This window comes from Periophthalmus magnuspinnatus, chromosome 1 (assembly GCF_009829125.3).
Source record: "Periophthalmus magnuspinnatus isolate fPerMag1 chromosome 1, fPerMag1.2.pri, whole genome shotgun sequence".
NCBI classification, from domain to species: Eukaryota; Metazoa; Chordata; class Actinopteri; order Gobiiformes; family Gobiidae; genus Periophthalmus; species Periophthalmus magnuspinnatus.
The window spans coordinates 29,604,828-29,622,927 of record NC_047126.1 but is presented as its reverse complement, the minus strand read 5'-3'; the positions used below and the strand labels follow the sequence as shown (position 1 = coordinate 29,622,927).

At 37.3% G+C, this 18,100-nt stretch overlaps 1 protein-coding gene and 2 gene segments (V, D, J or C); 1 reads left to right on the top strand and 2 right to left on the bottom strand.

The window, feature by feature from the left end:
- Positions 1-219: 219 nt before the first annotated feature.
- LOC117370152 (Ig kappa-b4 chain C region-like) lies at positions 220-4,095 on the bottom strand. The segment is given in 3 exon segments: positions 220-614; positions 1,266-1,399; positions 3,989-4,095. Coding segments are annotated over 3 exon segments (564 nt in total).
- A 1,418-nt stretch (positions 4,096-5,513) lies between these two features.
- On the bottom strand, positions 5,514-6,858 carry LOC117370146 (Ig kappa-b4 chain C region-like). The segment is given in 3 exon segments: positions 5,514-5,908; positions 6,568-6,701; positions 6,854-6,858. Coding segments are annotated over 3 exon segments (462 nt in total).
- A 2,414-nt stretch (positions 6,859-9,272) lies between these two features.
- On the top strand, positions 9,273-12,383 carry LOC129456239 (uncharacterized). The gene is made up of 5 exons (XM_055221687.1): positions 9,273-9,356; positions 9,455-9,767; positions 10,930-11,099; positions 12,106-12,108; positions 12,223-12,383. The coding sequence occupies exons 1-5, from the start codon at positions 9,305-9,307 to the stop codon at positions 12,381-12,383; spliced, it is 699 nt and encodes a 232-aa protein (XP_055077662.1). The 5' UTR covers positions 9,273-9,304.
- Positions 12,384-18,100: the final 5,717 nt, after the last annotated feature.

Below are 18,100 nucleotides of genomic sequence, written 5' to 3'. Positions count from 1 at the left end.
CCTCACCTGGTACATTCATAACTAACATAACTTTATACAGACAATAATTTCCTCCTGACCTCAGACCTACATTTATTCAAAACACTAAAGTCTGTGATAGAAAATTATATAGTAAATATATTAAAATAACATAAAGACACAAACATGTTTTTGATGCACAGCTGTTTATTTTCAGCAGAAGCTCCAGTTGGGACACAGGGCTGTGTGCTGCAGCAGGTCAAGTGTAGCAGCAGCTGTAGAGGCGTGAGCTGACAGCAGAGGGCGCTCTGCAGGCTGATCCCAGTGACTGTGTCAGTCCTGGAGACACTGCAGTGTGCTCAGTGTGTGGGACACTGGACTCTGGGAGCCCTGTGTGGCCTCACAGCTCACAGCCACGCCCCCCTCCCTCCACTGCTGTGCAGAGAGCGTCAGGCTGCTGCTCCAGCTGTAGTGGCCGTCCTTTTGCAGCACCGCGGGGCTCCGGCTCTGCTCCCCGCCACCACCGGACACCTTCCAGGACACGCTCCAGTCTGACGGGAAGCCCTTGTTGGCCAGGCACACGAGGGTGGCCTTCCCCTGGGCCAGCTCCTCTGTGGAGGGGGGCAGCACCCAGAGGCTGGGCTCCACTCGGCCCACTGTGGACACACAGCACAAACACTTACACAGAGAGACTGAGGGGCTTTAGTTCTGTTAGGAAATATGTTAAGTGTATTTTTATGACATACTTTAAAATAAATACATAAATCACAAAAGATAAAAGCAAATGGAAAATAAAATTATATCAGAAATACTGATTTATATTACACTCTAGTATAATAAAGACTATTTGTTTAAAAAAAAAAAAGAAATGTTACTTTTAGTCTGAACTGAGTGAAAACAGAACTATGACAGAAAGACTCCACTGAAGCAGAACGACAGAAAAGTTTCAGAGCTAAAGATAAACTGAGAAAAGTCCCCAGACTTTGAATTCACATCAAATTTACTCTTTCATATTTTGATTATTACAAATAAAATGTGGATAAATCTTTACTTTATAAACCAAATCTTCGTAAAAAAAAAAAAAAAAAAAAGTTTTTTGTAAAACTTTCAACAGATTAAAATAAGTTTTTGTTTCTTACATGTTTGTCTGGATAATATAAGACGTGTGTTACCAACAAGATACTGGACATTTTAACAATACATCCATAAATGTAAGAAATAAAATCAACTTCAGCTTCAGAAACAAACAGATGAAACACAGAAATAATAAGAATATCATTTAAAGTAAACATAAAGAGATGACTTACAGTTGGGCTCCAGTCTAGTTCCTCCACCGAACGTGTACCACAGTGATACAAACTCATGGAGGCGTCGTACAAAAACCTGCTGCCGTTCAGAGACTGCGACAAAACCATTCAGCTGTACAGAGACTCGAAAACAACTGAAAAATGGCTCATGTTTAGAATCAACTTAAAAAGATTAAATGTTCAGGAAGACAAAAATTATAAAATAAATGATGCACATGTTAAAAAAGGTCTCGACAACAACAAACAAAAATGATTTAACTTTGGCACACACACAAATCAGAAATACCTCATATTAGCAAATCATTAAAAAAAAAAAACAGTTTATTTTCATAGTCATTTATTTTTACTCTTTCTCTCCAACAATTAATTAATACAGCAAAAAACAAAACAAAAAACAAAAAAAAAAACAAAAAAAAAAAAAACAGGTCACATCATTTCTATAAAATGTATAAATATTTATGTTTGACGAAATACATAAGGAGCCAAAACACACCCCTGGGGAAATCCACAAGGTCTGTTACATTTGATGATAAAACATTTCGAGAATATGATTTAATAAATCTATAATCTCACTCTAAAACATATACAACACACACACACACCCACACACACACATACACACACAATCACAATCAAATTATTACTTTATACTATACTACAATATACTTTATCAGAAATGACACTGAAATGACAAATTCATATTAACTATTTATTTATTTATTTGATTGGGACAATGCATGCTAATGAACAAAAATGATTCAACATGAATGTAAACACATCGGATTATAGCCACAGGATCATTTCCATCCATTGTCCCAAGGGCTGGATCACAAAAGGACAAAATAAAAAATTGCACATTACACTCACTGCACAGTTTACAGTATTTCAGTCAGTTTGGCCACTCATTCAAGATAATTACATTTCATTTTGCCCCCACATGTCTCTATAGAAAAGTCTCAGGTCACCTCTGGTGGTGGCTCGTGTGGTCTTTGCTAAATTGTCTTTATATTTAATGTTCTCCTTTAACGGTGGTGCTGCGAGGGAGTGTAGGACTTTATAAATTAGACAAGCTCTTTTAAGGTTGACCATGTTGTTAAAGTCCAGTAGTCTGTGCTTTTTCAGAACGTGACAGTGACGGTGGGAAATTGGGTTTTTATCAAGTATTTTGAGGCCTCTTTTATAGAGGTTTTCAATGGTTTTAAGTGTTGTGGGGCAAGAGACCAAGTAGTGAAACAATAGTCTATGTGGGAGATGATCATAGAGGAGAAATAAGTTTTAGCAGCGCTCATGTTTAAGTTATTCTGAATGTGACAAAAATTCTGATGATTAAATCAAATTATCTGGAACACTTTTCTTATGTGACTTTTGGAGGACAATGTTGGGTCAAGGATAACTTCAAGGTATTTAAATTCTTGGATCTACTCCGTTAATAAAGTCATTTGATTGCTTTAGTTCAGTGTGACGTTTTGAGAAGTACAAACAGACTGTTTTTGTGGTGTTTAACAAGAGACACGAGTCCTTAAGCCAGTTATGCACAAAAGATAAGGCAACTGTGAGGTCATCAGCAGTTTGTTGAATGTTTTTGTCTTGAGTGTAGATGACTGCATCATCCTCATACTTCTGTGAGAATACATTTGGACAAGCATTTGGTAAGTTACTGATAAAGAGGGAGAATAAAACCGGCCCAAGGATCGACCCCTGTGGGACTCCAACATCACAATCTAAACACAAACGTTTTACACCATCGACAACCACATACTGTTTCCTGTGGGACAGATGTGATGTAAACCACTGAAGAACTTGACTGGAGATGTTAAACTGAGTCAACCTGGACAGCACAATCTGACAGTTTACAGAGTCGAAGGCTTTCCTCAAATCCAAGAAGACGGCCCCAACACAGGGACTCCTGTCAAATAACCTGTTTATGTTTTCTGTTAACACACACAGGGCAGTGTCTGTGGAGTGATGGGTACAAAACTCAAACTGTAGAGGATGTAATGAGGGTTCGGTGTTTTATAAATGAGAAGTAAGAAGTTTGACCACTCACTTCTCAGCTATTTTAGATATAACAGGAAGTACACTTATAGGCCGATAATGAGCCATGTCTGTTTTAGCGCCTGATTTTAAAACTGGTGTTACCGCAGCTACTTTCCAATCAACTGGGACAACCGAATGTTGAAAGGATATGTTGAGGAGAGGGGTGATTGGTTAGACAAGAGGATCCTTCAGTTCTTTCAATTTTTTTTTTTTAAATTTAGACCAATTGCATCAAAAGCTTTTGAGTTTTTTAAGCCTGTAATTACTTGTTCATCTTCAAATAATTTTACCATTGTCTTTTGCATTTTCTATTACATCTATGAAGACTTTAGCTTTGGCCTGTCTTAGACTTACAGTTACTTTATTTCACATATGAGTAAAATCTCTAAACTATTAGTATTTATTTATTTATAATCCTGACTAAAGCTACTATCTGCATGTTTATTTTATTTTTCCCCAGTATATGACAGATGTGAACATGAATGAGACACTTTATCATCTGACCCTAAACTGGACACAGTGTTGGTCTGGTTCTGATGACACAGACCCTGCAGCTGTTCAGTCCGCTCCATGTCTCTGTGGGAGTCTCATTTCCATAGACACACACTTTGCATGAACAGCCGCATGGTCCAGTGGAACACTTTATAGTCCTGAGAGGTGCACTCATGACAACACAAGCCACATACCAGCTCCTCATCAACATGACTCTGGTGTGCGTCCTCATGTGGACTGTCCTCTGCTGCTGCTTCACAGGTAAAGTCCAGAGAGTCCCACTGCTGTCCTCTGTCCACATCTGTCCCTCTGAGACCAACCAGACTAAACCATCAGGTGTTTTGTGTTTGTGTGGGCCGCCCTGGGGGACACGGTCACTATACGCTGTACCACCAGTGTAAATGTGTACTATCACAGTAGCTATGGGCACTACTTATGGTGGTACCAACAGAGAGATGGAGAGCCTCCTAAAGCTCTTATATATCGTACGTCTAACCGAGTCTCAGATGTCCCCAGTCGTTTCTCAGGCAGTGGATCTGGGTCTGATTTCACTCTGACCATCAGTGGAGTTCAGCCTGAAGACTTTGCTGTGTATCACTGTAAGGGTGAATTTGATGTTAAGAAGTATGACCAGTTCACACAGTGAAAAAGACTCGTACAAAAACCTCCTCAGACTGAACTGAAACTGACTCACTTCACTGAACTCACACTGCACAGATACAATATAATGAGAGAAAGTCGTGGGCAAAAATATAATACAGAAAAGTAATTTAAATTAATACATTTTTAGCACATTTTTTACAGAAACCAATAATTATGGAACTATTGAGTAACAGTAAGTAGACATGTTTTTAATTAAAGTAAGAAGTTGCAGTATAAATAATGATACAATAAAGCATTAATAGAATACATTATAATATAAGACATAGGAAAGGAAAAAATATTTTGTTATATAATAATAATAATAATGATAATAATAATAATAATAATAATAATAATAATAATAATAATAATAATAATAATAATAATAATAATAATAATAATACCAGGTATAAACTGAATAAAGGAAATATTTTTACAAACCTTGTCATTAGCAACAAAATATACAATACAATCTTTAAGTAATTTAAATGAAAATATTATTTTTTTTGTATTAAATGAATAATGCGGTGAATATAAAATAATAATTATTTTAAATTTAAAACAATTCAATATAATCATCTTATCTAGGCCTTTTAGGATGATTTACATTTTAAAATTTGATGCTCAAACAGAGACAGTGTTGGTCTGCCACTGTGCTTCATTAAATATGATTGTTTTGATCAATTAAATTAAATATGAATTATCTTTCAGAATCATGTAAATGTGCATGAAGAAATAATTTATAATAAAATAGACCCAAATAAGTCTGTATTTGACCTCACCTGGTACATTCATAACTAACATAACTTTATACAGACAATAATTTCCTCCATATCCATATATTATCACTGTATTTATGTATTTATTCTGTTTACATGAACTTACAGGCCTTTGTTAAGTCTAAAATGCCTCAGACTAAAACTATTCTTCTCAGCTCATCATTAACATGCTCATAAAATATAATAACTGCATAATATTCACAGAAACACTGACAAAAATCATCTGTTTTTGATGCGCAGCTGTTTATTTTCAGCAGAAGCTCCAGTTGGGACACAGGGCTGTGTGCTGCAGTAGGTCAAGTGTAGCAGCAGCTGTAGAGGCGTGAGCTGACAGCAGAGGGCGCTCTGCAGGCTGATCCCAGTGACTGTGTCAGTCCTGGAGACACTGCAGTGTGCTCAGTGTGTGGGACACTGGACTCTGGGAGCCCTGTGTGGCCTCACAGCTCACAGCCACGCCCCCCTCCCTCCACTGCTGTGCAGAGAGCGTCAGGCTGCTGCTCCAGCTGTAGTGGCCGTCCTTTTGCAGCACCGCGGGGCTCCGGCTCTGCTCCCCGCCACCACCGGACACCTTCCAGGACACGCTCCAGTCTGACGGGAAGCCCTTGTTGGCCAGGCACACGAGGGTGGCCTTCCCCTGGGCCAGCTCCTCTGTGGAGGGGGGCAGCACCCAGAGGCTGGGCTCCACTCGGCCCACTGTGGACACACAGCACAAACACTTACACAGAGAGACTGAGGGGCTTTAGTTCTGTTAGGAAATATGTTAAGTGTATTTTTATGACATACTTTAAAATAAATACATAAATCAGAATTTACAAAAAGATAAAAGCAAATAAAATTTTTTAATTATATCAGAAATATTGATTTATATTACACTCTAGTATAATAAATACTATTTGTTTAAAAAAAAGAAGTTACTTTTAGTCTGAACTGAGTGAAAACAGAACTATGACAGAAAGACTCCACTGAAGCAGAACAACAGAAAAGTTTCAGAGCTAAAGATAAACTGAGAAAAGTCCCCAGACTTTGAATTCACATCAAATTTACTCTTTCATATTTTGATTATTACAAATAAAATGTGGATAAATCTTTACTTTATAAACCAAATCTTCGTAAAAAAAAAAAAAAAAAAAAAAAAAGTTTTTTGTAAAACTTTCAACAGATTAAAATAAGTTTTTGTTTCTTACATGTTTGTCTGGATAATATAAGACGTGTGTTACCAACAAGATACTGGACATTTTAACAATACATCCATAAATGTAAGAAATAAAATCAACTTCAGCTTCAGAAACAAACACATGAAACACAGAAATAATAAGAATATCATTTAAAGTAAACATAAAGAGATGACTTACAGTTGGGCTCCAGTCTAGTTCCTCCACCGAACGTGTACCACAGTGATACAAACTCATGGAGGCGTCGTACAAAAACCTGCTGCCGTTCAGAGACTGCGACAAAACCATTCAGCTGTACAGAGACTCGAAAACAACTGAAAAATGGCTCATGTTTAGAATCAACTTAAAAAGATTAAATGTTCAGGAAAACAAAAATAATAAAATAAATGATGCACATGTTAAAAAAGGTCTCGACAACAACAAACAAAAATGATTTAACTTTGGCACACACACAAATCAGAAATACCTCATATTAGCAAATCATTAAAAAAAAAAACTGTTTATTTTCATAGTCATTTATTTTTACTCTTTCTCTCCAACAGTTAATTAATACAGCAAAAAACAAACAACAAAAAAAAAAACAAACAAAAAAAAAAACAGGTCACATCATTTCTATAAAATGTATAAATATTTATGTTTGATGAAATACATAAGGAGCCAAAACACACCCCTGGGGAAATCCACAAGGTCTGTTACATTTGATGATAAAACATTTCGAGAATATGATTTAATAAATCTATAATCTCACTCTAAAACATATACAACACACACACACACCCACACACACACATACACACACAATCACAATCAAATTATTACTTTATACTATACTACAATATACTTTATCAGAAATGACACTGAAATGACAAATTCATATTAACTATTTATTTATTTATTTGATTGGGACAATGCATGCTAATGAACAAAAATGATTCAACATGAATGTAAACACATCGGATTATAGCCACAGGATCATTTCCATCCATTGTCCCAAGGGCTGGATCACAAAAGGACAAAATAAAAAATTGCACATTACACTCACTGCACAGTTTACAGTATTTCAGTCAGTTTGGCCACTCATTCAAGATAATTACATTTCATTTTGCCCCCACATGTCTCTATAGAAAAGTCTCAGGTCACCTCTGGTGGTGGCTGGTGTGGTCTTTGCTAAATTGTCTTTATATTTAATGTTCTCCTTTAACGGTGGTGCTGCGAGGGAGTGTAGGACTTTATAAATTAGACAAGCTCTTTTAAGGTTGACCATGTTGTTAAAGTCATATAGTCTGTGCTTTTTCAGAACGTGACAGTGACGGTGGGAAATGGGGTTTTTATCAAGTATTTTGAGACCTCTTTTATAGAGGTTTTCAATGGTTTTAAGTGTTGTGGGGCAAGAGACCAAGTAGTTAAACAATAGTCTATGTGGGAGATGATCTTAGAGAAGAGAAAAAAGTTTTAGCAGCGCTCATGTTTAAGTTATTCTGAATGTGACAAAATTTCTGATGATTAAATCGAATTATCTGGAACACTTTTCTTATGTGACTTTTGGAGGACAGTGTTGGGTCAAGGATAACTTCAAGGTATTTAAATTCTTGGATCTGATCGAGTTCTACTACGTTAATAAAGTCATTTGATTGCTTTAGTTCAGTGTGACGTTTTGAGAAGTACAAACAGACTGTTTTTGTGGTGTTTAACAAGAGACACGAGTCCTTAAGCCAGTTATGCACAAATGATAAGGCAACTGTGAGGTCATCAGCAGTTTGTTGAATGTTTTTGTCTTGAGTGTAGATGACTGCATCATCCTCATACTTCTGTGAGAATACATTTGGACAAGCATTTGGTAAGTTACAGATAAAGAGGGAGAATAAAACCGGCCCAAGGATCGACCCCTGTGGGACTCCAACATCACAATCTAAACACAAATGTTTTACACCATCGACAACCACATACTGTTTCCTGTGGGACAGATGTGATGTAAACCACTGAAGAACTTGACTGGAGATGTTAAACTGAGTCAACCTGGACAGCACAATCTGACAGTTTACAGAGTCGAAGGCTTTCCTCAAATCCAAGAAGACGGCCCCAACACAGGGACTCCTGTCAAATAACCTGTTTATGTTTTCTGTTAACACACACAGGGCAGTGTCTGTGGAGAGATGGGTACGAAACTCAAACTGTAGAGGATGTAATGAGGGTTTGGTGTTTTATAAATGAACAGAAGTTTGACCACTCACTTCTCAGCTATTTTAGATATAACAGGAAGTACACTTATAGGCCGATAATGAGCCATGTCTGTTTTAGCGCCTGATTTAAAAACTGGTGTTACCGCAGCTACTTTCCAATCAACTGGGACAACCGAATGTAGAAAGGACATGTTGAGGAGAGGGGTGATTGGTTAGACAAGAGGATCCTTCAGTTCTTTTTAAATGTAGAACAATTGCATCAAAAGCTTTTGAGTTTTTTAAGCCTGTAATTACTTGTTCATCTTCAAATAATTTTACCATTGTCTTTTGCATTTTCTATTACATCTATGAAGACTTTAGCTTTGGCCTGTCTTAGACTTACAGTTACTTTATTTCACATATGAGTAAAATCTCTAAACTATTAGTATTTATTTATTTATTTATTTATAATCCTGACTAAAGCTACTATCTGCATGTTTGTTTTATTTTTCCCCAGTATATGACAGATGTGAACATAAATGAGACACTTTATCATCTGACCCTAAACTGGACACAGTGTTGGTCTGGTTCTGATGACACAGACCCTGCAGCTGTTCAGTCTGCTCCATGTCTCTGTGGGAGTCTCATTTCCATAGACACACACTTTGCATGAACAGCCGCATGGTCCAGTGGAACACTTTATAGTCCTGAGAGGTGCACTCATGACAACACAAGCCACATACCAGCTCCTCATCAACATGACTCTGGTGTGCGTCCTCATGTGGACTGTCCTCTGCTGCTGCTTCACAGGTAAAGTCCAGAGAGTCCCACTGCTGTCCTCTGTCCACATCTGTCCCTCTGAGACCAACCAGACTAAACCATCAGGTGTTTTGTGTTTGTGTGTTCAGAGTCCAGAGGAGAGGTGACAGTGAGTCAGGCTGGAGCAGTGAGGGCCGCCCTGGGGGACACGGTCACTATACGCTGTACCACCAGTGTAAATGTGTACTATCACAGTAGCTATGGGCACTACTTATGGTGGTACCAACAGAGAGATGGAGAGCCTCCTAAAGCTCTTATATATTATACGTCTAACCGAGCTTCAGATGTCCCCAGTCGTTTTTCAGGCAGTGGATCTGGGTCTGATTTCACTCTGACCATCAGTGGAGTTCAGCCTGAAGACTTTGCTGTGTATCACTGTAAGGGTGTATTTGATGCTAACAAGTATGACGCATTCACACAGTGAAAAAGACTCGTACAAAAACCTCCTCAGACTGAACTGAAACTGACTCACTTCACTGAACTCACACTGCACAGATACAATATAATGAGAGAAAGTCGTGGGCAAAAATATAATACAGAAAAGTAATTTAAATTAAAGAATTAATTCACTTTGAAGCCCTTTTTTTATTTTATTTTATTTTTTACAGAAACCGATAATTATGGAACTACTGACTAAAACAGTAAGAAGACATGTTTTTAATTAAGGTAATAAGTTATAGTATAAATAATGATACTATACGATATTATACTAATATAATTTAAGATATGGTAAAAGCAAAAATAATTTCCTAAACATATTTGATATTGTGCAAAATTCAATTCAATTCAATTCATTTATTTTTGTAACGCCCAAAATCACAACAACAGTTGTCTCGAAGGGCGTTGAAAATTAACAAGCTGAGACTGAGCCAGTGTTCCATCGGGTTGGTGCACCACTCGTCTCTGTGTTATTGTAGCTTTGGGCTGGACTTGTCACTAAACAAAGTCAACAAAGTTCTAACTAAGAAATACGTTTTTTTATTACTTTGAAATTTAAAAAACACAAGACATTTTGTCATTAGCATAAGGAGTGCTTCTGTGCATTGCCATGGCAACACAGTGCAACAAAACGTCCTATTGACTTTTTTGATCAGAATGACACAAAGACTCATTGCGGCAAATTTCACATTCTTCCATCCTAGTAATATTTGTGTCATTAATTGGAAATAGAATAGACCGATAGAGCCTATAGAATAACATTGGAGCTTTCACACATCACCATGGAAACACAGTTAAAAATACAATATGATTTTCATTGACTTTTTAATTGGGATGACCGAATGGAATTTTCTATAAAATCTTATAAACATTTTGGAAACCATAATTTTTTCGACAAATGTATTTGTTATTTTTTAGGGGGCGCTATCGCACCAGTTTTGTTTTTTTCACAGTGCACAGGTTTGACAAAAAAGCTTTACAACTGATTCAAATGCCCCCCGTCTGCACACAGGGGATGGTGCTGCATCACAAATGTCCAGTGCCACAGTCTTCTCTGTTTTAGATGTAAAGACCTCATTTTGACAGACCTCACTCTCACTTTTAGCACATAATTTAGTTTTCACAGGTTCTTGCCGAGGCTGTTTGGGATCAGCTCGGTCAGGGAAGTATTCCAGTGCTCCATGGAGCAAATGTTTGCTGGATACACCTTCTCCATCACTGTGGCTGATACACTCATTGGAGACAAGGACTTTGAGGAACATGATGCAAACATGAGAAAGGTCAGCAGAGCCAGAGGTCAAACTGGGACTGAGTCAGGTCAAATATGTGGGACACAGTTTATAGTGTTTTTCAGTTGATTTGACACATTTCTGAAACTTTTCATAAACCTGGCAAATCTTTTGCACACTTTACAAAATTATTCACACAAGACAAAACAATTCAGAATGTCTGAAAAAGTGAACTTTTACTTAAAATTTTACAATAGAGTATAAGGGTCACTTAAATAAAAAAAAATAAAATAAAATATGCGGGCGCTACGAGAATAAAGTCGTAGCATTTCGACATTAAAGTCATAATTTTACGAGAATAAAGTCGAAGCCAGAAAAAGTCATAATATTACGAGAATAAAGTTGTATTTTTATGAGAATATAGGCTGCTGTCTGGTTCCTCCGACTAAACAAACTGAAATGCTTGCATTGTCCCTTCAAAGTACTTATACTGATGACAGTGTGGTGATGGTGGGATAAAAGACACAGTATTTCATCCTGCATAAACCCCAGTTGAAAGTTTATTTGAACAAAATGCTCCAAATTCTTCATAAGGCACTGGTCACTCATTCACACACAGCAGCCTATACTCTCATAAAAATACAACTTTATTCTCGTAATATTACGACTTTTTTTCTCGTAGCGTTTTTTATTTATTTTTTTATTTAAGTGACCCTTATACTCCGTCGTAAAATATAACCACAATGATCACTTTTATAAATTTATGAAACAATCACCCAAACGACTATTACACAATCAATTAGGGAGCAAAAAATACATTTTTCAAATCTGTGCATTGTGTTGTGGTCACAAAGGAGGGAGCCTCCTGCAGCTTTAATTCTATTTAAAGTAACATAATCTTTGCCAAAGTGCACTGTGGCAGTATGCAAGCAGCAAAAACAAATAGATAATAATCAAATGATCAAAACTGCTGATAAACTGAACATTCCCTGGGCTGTCTGAATCACATTAATGGTGTAATATTGCTTTGTGACCACAAGATAGAGCTATAACACTTTTATTTTCTCTTTTAGGATGTAAGTTTTGTATTTAGTGAAATTGGTGAAAATGGGGAATTTTGAAATCATTACAATGTAAGTCACTTATATTTCTTTTTTATCCTGGTTTATAAGTGACTCCTCATCCTCCAGTGTCCCCCAGTGTCCTCCTGTGTCCTCCACTGTCCTCCAGTGTCCCCCAGTGTCCTCCTGTGTCCTCCACTGTCCTCCAGTGTCCCCCAGTGTCCTCCTGTGTCCTTCAGTGTCCTCCAGTGTCCTCCTGTGTCCTCCTGTGTCCTCCAGGACTCCCCTGACCCACCACTGTTTCCAGCTTCATTTATTTGTTCATTAAATGTGTTTAAACCTTTAATTGTCTCGAGTTCTGCTTTTCTAGTTTTATATATGGAAATGAGTTTAACACATTTAAGTACAAATATTTGGTTGAGGATTTTAAAATAAATATATTTATTAGATCCGAAATAGAAAATACTTGGCTCTAATCTAGTGTGGGGCATAATCTGCTCTCCAACTGAATAATTAATAACACAAGATGTACAAATAAATGACAAACTGATGGGTATTGTCATTGTGAATATTGTATATTCTAATGCTTTATAAATGCTGGAGAAAAGATTGTACAACTATAAAAAGAAACTGCATGTAAAATATTTGTCTGACAGTTTAATTATAACAATATTTTAAAAGAAAATAAAAGTGTCAAATTATAACTGTTGTGTAAATTAGAGCAGCTTTGGCCCTTGTTTACAGTACAGTTACAGTTATGCATATGGAATTACCTCTGTACAGGTCGAACGGAAGTACAATTACACACTTCAAACTCCAAAATGGTTAAACTAGGTAAAAACAACGTGAGAGTTTTGACATAATCTTAAAGGCTGTAATCGTTAGAGCAGACCCAAGTGCATTTATTCCAACACCAAAACTATTCACAAAAACAAGACAAAACTTTCAAGGATCCACATACCTCCTGTGCCCTTCATCTTTATAGAGCACCTCCCTAATTACATGAGCCCACTCTGCAGTAAGTTTACACACATCTGATGATATTGTTAAAGGTCAGCTCTAACCAAACACAACGCACACATTTATTCAAGCAAATGAGTGAAAACAGAGCTCTGTGTTTAATTTATGTGTTTGAACAGTGAACACCAATTAGATAAACAAAAACTAAAAAATATTTGACACCCCTCCATTTATCTGCCCCGGAACCTTCTTAACGTGCTCCGGCTCCCCAGGGACTCATTTGGCCGGAACACCTAAGGCAGACAACATGGGTAAATAAAAATTTCCAACAATTCAATTATAATCAATTAGCTGATACAGAACACTTTCATCAATAAAACATTTTAAACTTCTTTGTGTTTTTTTTTTTTTTCTGTTCGCCTCAAAGATAAAAAAAAGCAAAACATAACTTTACTTTAAATGATCTGCAGTGGCTTAAGTTTTTCCTCACTTACCTTATGCTGTCGTGGCATTGTAATTATTCACAGCAAAGGGGTTTATAAGCACATTTCATAGATTTAACGTCACGGTAATAGATATGTACTTGGGTAAAACAAATTTTGCTCAAGTACACACTCAGAAAAAGCCTCTTTAAGTTGAATTTTTAAAAGAGAATTTGCACATTGATTGCTGGGAAAAAAAAAAAAAAAAAAATCTCCCAATGTTTAGATGTTTTTTGGACCCATTCTGCCATTGTAATGTTATTCTAAGTTCAATGTTTTGTCTGTTTTCTGCCTCACTGTTTAAAGGCAGAATGGGCTGTGAAGTAAGGCCCGGCTCATACCAGTACGGCCCGTTCTGGTGGGAAGGTGCAGTGTGCAAAATGATACACAAAACGCAGGATGATCAGGAGGTTCGGCGCCCGCAAGCCTCCTTCATCAAGACTGTGCGTCATTTTGAGTTTTTGTGTTGTTTTTCTTTACCATTCCACCCGGGCCAAGCATCGCAAAGCCAAAATGTGGTCATTTTTACATCCGTGCCTCCTTTGCGACTCCTCTAGCCCCCCTGCCCGGCTGTTAAAAACAATCCAATGTGAACTATGATACACTCACACTGGTCACTGCATGTCACCGCGGATCTGGCTTCAAATTTGCAGAGATGTGTCAGAAATTAGCATTGTGAGCAGTTGGTCATTGACGGTTGTCTTTCACTGTGAATATCAACCATGGGGCGACTGCTGCTGCTGCTGCTGCTGGTGAATAAGCGGCGTCTCATCTAATTCTGTCACAAACTCCTACAAAACCCAGGGCTGTGATGTCAGAGCCCTTACAGCTACTTGAGTAACTTTTTAAAGAAATTGTACTTTTCAGAGTGCCGGTACTTTCCTGGCAGCGTACTTTTACTCCTACTTAAGTAATATTTGTATTTAGTAAGACAAGGCAAGTTTATTTATATGGCACAATTGGTACACAAAGTAATTCAAAGTGTTTTACAGAATAAGAAATACATTACAATCATAATGCAAATACAAAGTTCTTTATTATTACAAATGGGACTCCAGCACGTTTCAACCTATGGAGGTCTTCATCAGGACTTAGAAGATGGTCACAGAAGAGGCATCGTGTGAGAGAGACATGTGAGACAACAATACAATAAAAATAATAACAAATACATAGAATAAGTAGAACATCTATGAAGTAGACGAATCCATGTTAGAACTACATGTACTTCTTAATACTTGATCAGTTTCACATGGATTGGACCTTTACATCCAGACAATATAATGAAACCAAACACCACAAGTCGGGAAAAAAATAGAGGCACATAGCTCGGTTTGCATGGATTGTTATGTTATAGGTAAAGCAAAAAATCTAGATCATCATCGAGCTCTGGATATTGTGGCTTTAAAAGTGTCTATCACCTCTTCTTTTGTTTTCTGACATTTCTGACAATGTTTGAATGACCTGCTTGTGCAAAGTGCTGTGCCACAGGACAGTTTGGGTCTCCAGTTTTGATGGCGTGCTTGTGTTCAAAAAGAGCATCCTTGAGTCTCCTTTTTGTCATTCCCACATAGACACAATCACACGGACAGGACAGGATTTATAAATAATGTGGGTGGTGGTACAGTTTGCAAAGTGGTAATCCTTTATAATTAGTCTGTCTACATCTCCAAAGCTCAAAACGCTCTCTTCCACCTTGTGATGTCATGAAGTGGTAGTTATCAAGCTCAACATCTGCCTTTTACCTTTAGTTCAGTAAAAATTGGCAATTCAAGGGTTGAAATGGTCCAAATCCGAGGCCATGGTTCTCGACCGGAAAAAGGTGGCTTGCCCTCTCCGGGTGGGTGTTGGGTCCTTGCCTCAAGTGGAGGAGTTCAAGTATCTTTTCCTCCCGGACGAGCTGGAGGAAGTGTGTGTGGAGAGGAAAGTCTGGGCCTCCCTGCTGAAACTGCTACCTCTGTGACCCGGCCTTGGATAAAGCGGAAGAAAATGGATGGATTGTAGTGAAGGTGTATGGAGTTTAAAAACACAGTGGACTTCCTGTATTACCACATGACATCACAAGGTGGAACAGAGTGTTTTCCATTTGAATCTGTATTCCATCTAAATCTGCAGGGTTTGTGTGTTAATCATGCTTGAAGGAAACAAAACTCAACTCTGGGTATGTTTGTGATGAGGAAACAACATTATAGTTTAGATTCAAGGGCCCATATTACACTATATTCATTAGTGTGATATGGGCCCTTTAATTTCTCTGACCCCTTCTTTGTACTTTTATTTGAGTAATGTTATTTGAAGTAACATTACTCTTACTTTAGTACAATGTTTGGCGCACACACACACACATACATCTCTGTCGACTAGTGCAGTGGATGGCCGGTGGTTAGTCTGTCTCTTGACGCCTCACTGTGGTTAAAAGTGTGTTTTATATTCACTGGGGGTGTACTTAGACAATAAACTGATTCCTTGACATCTGCAGGACAATGCTCATGATGTTCTACGAGTCTATGGTGGACAGTGACCTCAAGTGTGCTGTGGTCTCCTGAGACACATGTGCTGAGGACTCCACTGTACCGGGGCCTAACGCTTTCAAAACCACGAGCTGAGTGCACATCACCATTATTCTTATGCTTAGAATGAATGGAGTCAGTGGGTGAACCTGTGAATGTGAATGCCCTGTACTGACCATTGATTCTCTGGTGAAGTGGGGAATGTCAAGAGCTTTCAAAAAACATATAACGTGGAAAATGTACTTCCAGAGCCGACTTATATTGACATTATTGTGTTTGTGTAGGTGATCTGAGCTTGACAGTTCATAGCTTGTGTTTTTCTTCTCCTCCGGCTGCAGCCTCCTCCTCCTCCTCTTATTGTGCAAACATACATTCACTATTACACAACTTTGTACTTTCTAAATTACATTTTTAACGCTTTCTGTCTTAAAACTCTTGAAACAGTTGGTAGTTTTCAGGTTCTAGGATGTGATGATGTCATAATCCCAGAAGGGGGGGCAAGAGACTATTTTTCCTATTAATGACATTTTATTTTGTCATTTTGAATAAATTTTGAAACTGCTCATTTCACTTAATGACTAAACCCCAGATCTCACTATTTTTGCCTTTTAACAATATTAATTTTACCTGCCTCCATCTGTATTAAATATTAACCTATAAAATATTTGATGCATCTGAAAAACAGCAATCCTTTTAAATAACACATAGACAAATCAAGATATGAAAGAAAGTATCAACACATAGTTAATAGTGAATGGATTTGAATAATTCGCAGTATGGCTCAAATGGCACAGGACACAATTAACATGACATCTGTAATTCTCAATACTACCAATAGATGGCAGTGTTTCCCAGGCTTTAGGTAACAACCTTCCCACACTAAAAATATATAAATAATAATAATAATAAAAAAGAAATATCAATGTCTATATAACTGGGCTTTGATCAAATTTAGTTCTGTCTGTTTTTTAGTATTTTTACAAACAAAAAAGCTGGTTTAAAGAGGAGTATTTCATTTCTATGGGGTATAAACTGCTAACACTTGACATAATGTTTATATCACCATGTTACTTTTTAATGTTTTGAAAATGCTATATTCACCAAAAATTGTGTGTTCAGATGTATATGTTTCCGTTTTGTTGTTCGATGCGGAGTCCTACCTTCCTTTGCTCTCTGTGCTAAGTCACTCCCCTTTACATTGCACAGAATTTCACAGCTAACTATAAGAAGTAGGGCTCGGGAGAGATTACTAAAATACTTAAACATGCATGGATGACATCTAAAACCTCTTCAGACATGTTTTTGATGAGGGAACATGGTAGAAAGATATTTTGTACAATAACCCCTCTTTAAAATGTGAAAAGACAACAGTGATTTTGGTGTTTTTGTAAACTGATGGAAACATGGCATCACTGTAGAGCACACACACTGCAGTAGATGAGTTTTAGAAGCAAAAATTATGTAAGATCCTGTAAATAAAATAAACTTCTGTGTATTTATTGTATACATTTTGTCATAAACCTTCAAATTCCCTGCTGAGTACACTGTGATTTAAAGAGTGTATTATGCAAAATTGACTTTTTGGAGATTTTGATCATGTTATAACAGCGTCCCTCAGCAAAAACATGTCTGAAGAGGTTTGATTTGTCATTCATGCATGTTTGAGTAATTTAGCGATCTCTCCTGGACACAGTTTGAACCCTCCTGAGAGTTAAAAGTACAATCATATTCAAAGCTCAGCCCACAAGCCTACGTCACCCATGATCTAGCACGACAATTCTCCATAAATATACAAAAGCAGGATACAAACTGTACACTACAACTTCACAAACCTGGAGCAATGTGCACTAGTCTCATCGAAATGCATGTTGATTGTGTTGTGACAGAGCTCTGAAGGGGGAGTGACTGGCATGGAGAGCAGAGAGCGGGGAGTCAGACCATTAAAAACTAAAAGACAAACTTATTAAACATGTTAATATATTGTTTTCAGCGAATATAGCATTTTCAAAACAATAAAAGGAAACATGGTGACCTAAATATGTTGTGTTAGCATTTAAT

Excerpts from the sequence above, each read along its gene's own strand:
- LOC129456239 (XM_055221687.1), top strand. The coding sequence starts at position 9,305 with ATGACTCTGGTGTGCGTCCTCATGTGGACTGTCCTCTGCTGCTGCTTC. Across the intron at positions 9,357-9,454 it reads CCTCTGCTGCTGCTTCACAG|AGTCCAGAGGAGAGGTGACA; the intron begins GTAAAGTCCAGA and ends TTGTGTGTTCAG. Across the intron at positions 9,768-10,929 it reads GGTGTATTTGATGCTAACAA|GTTCTTGCCGAGGCTGTTTG; the intron begins GTATGACGCATT and ends TAGTTTTCACAG.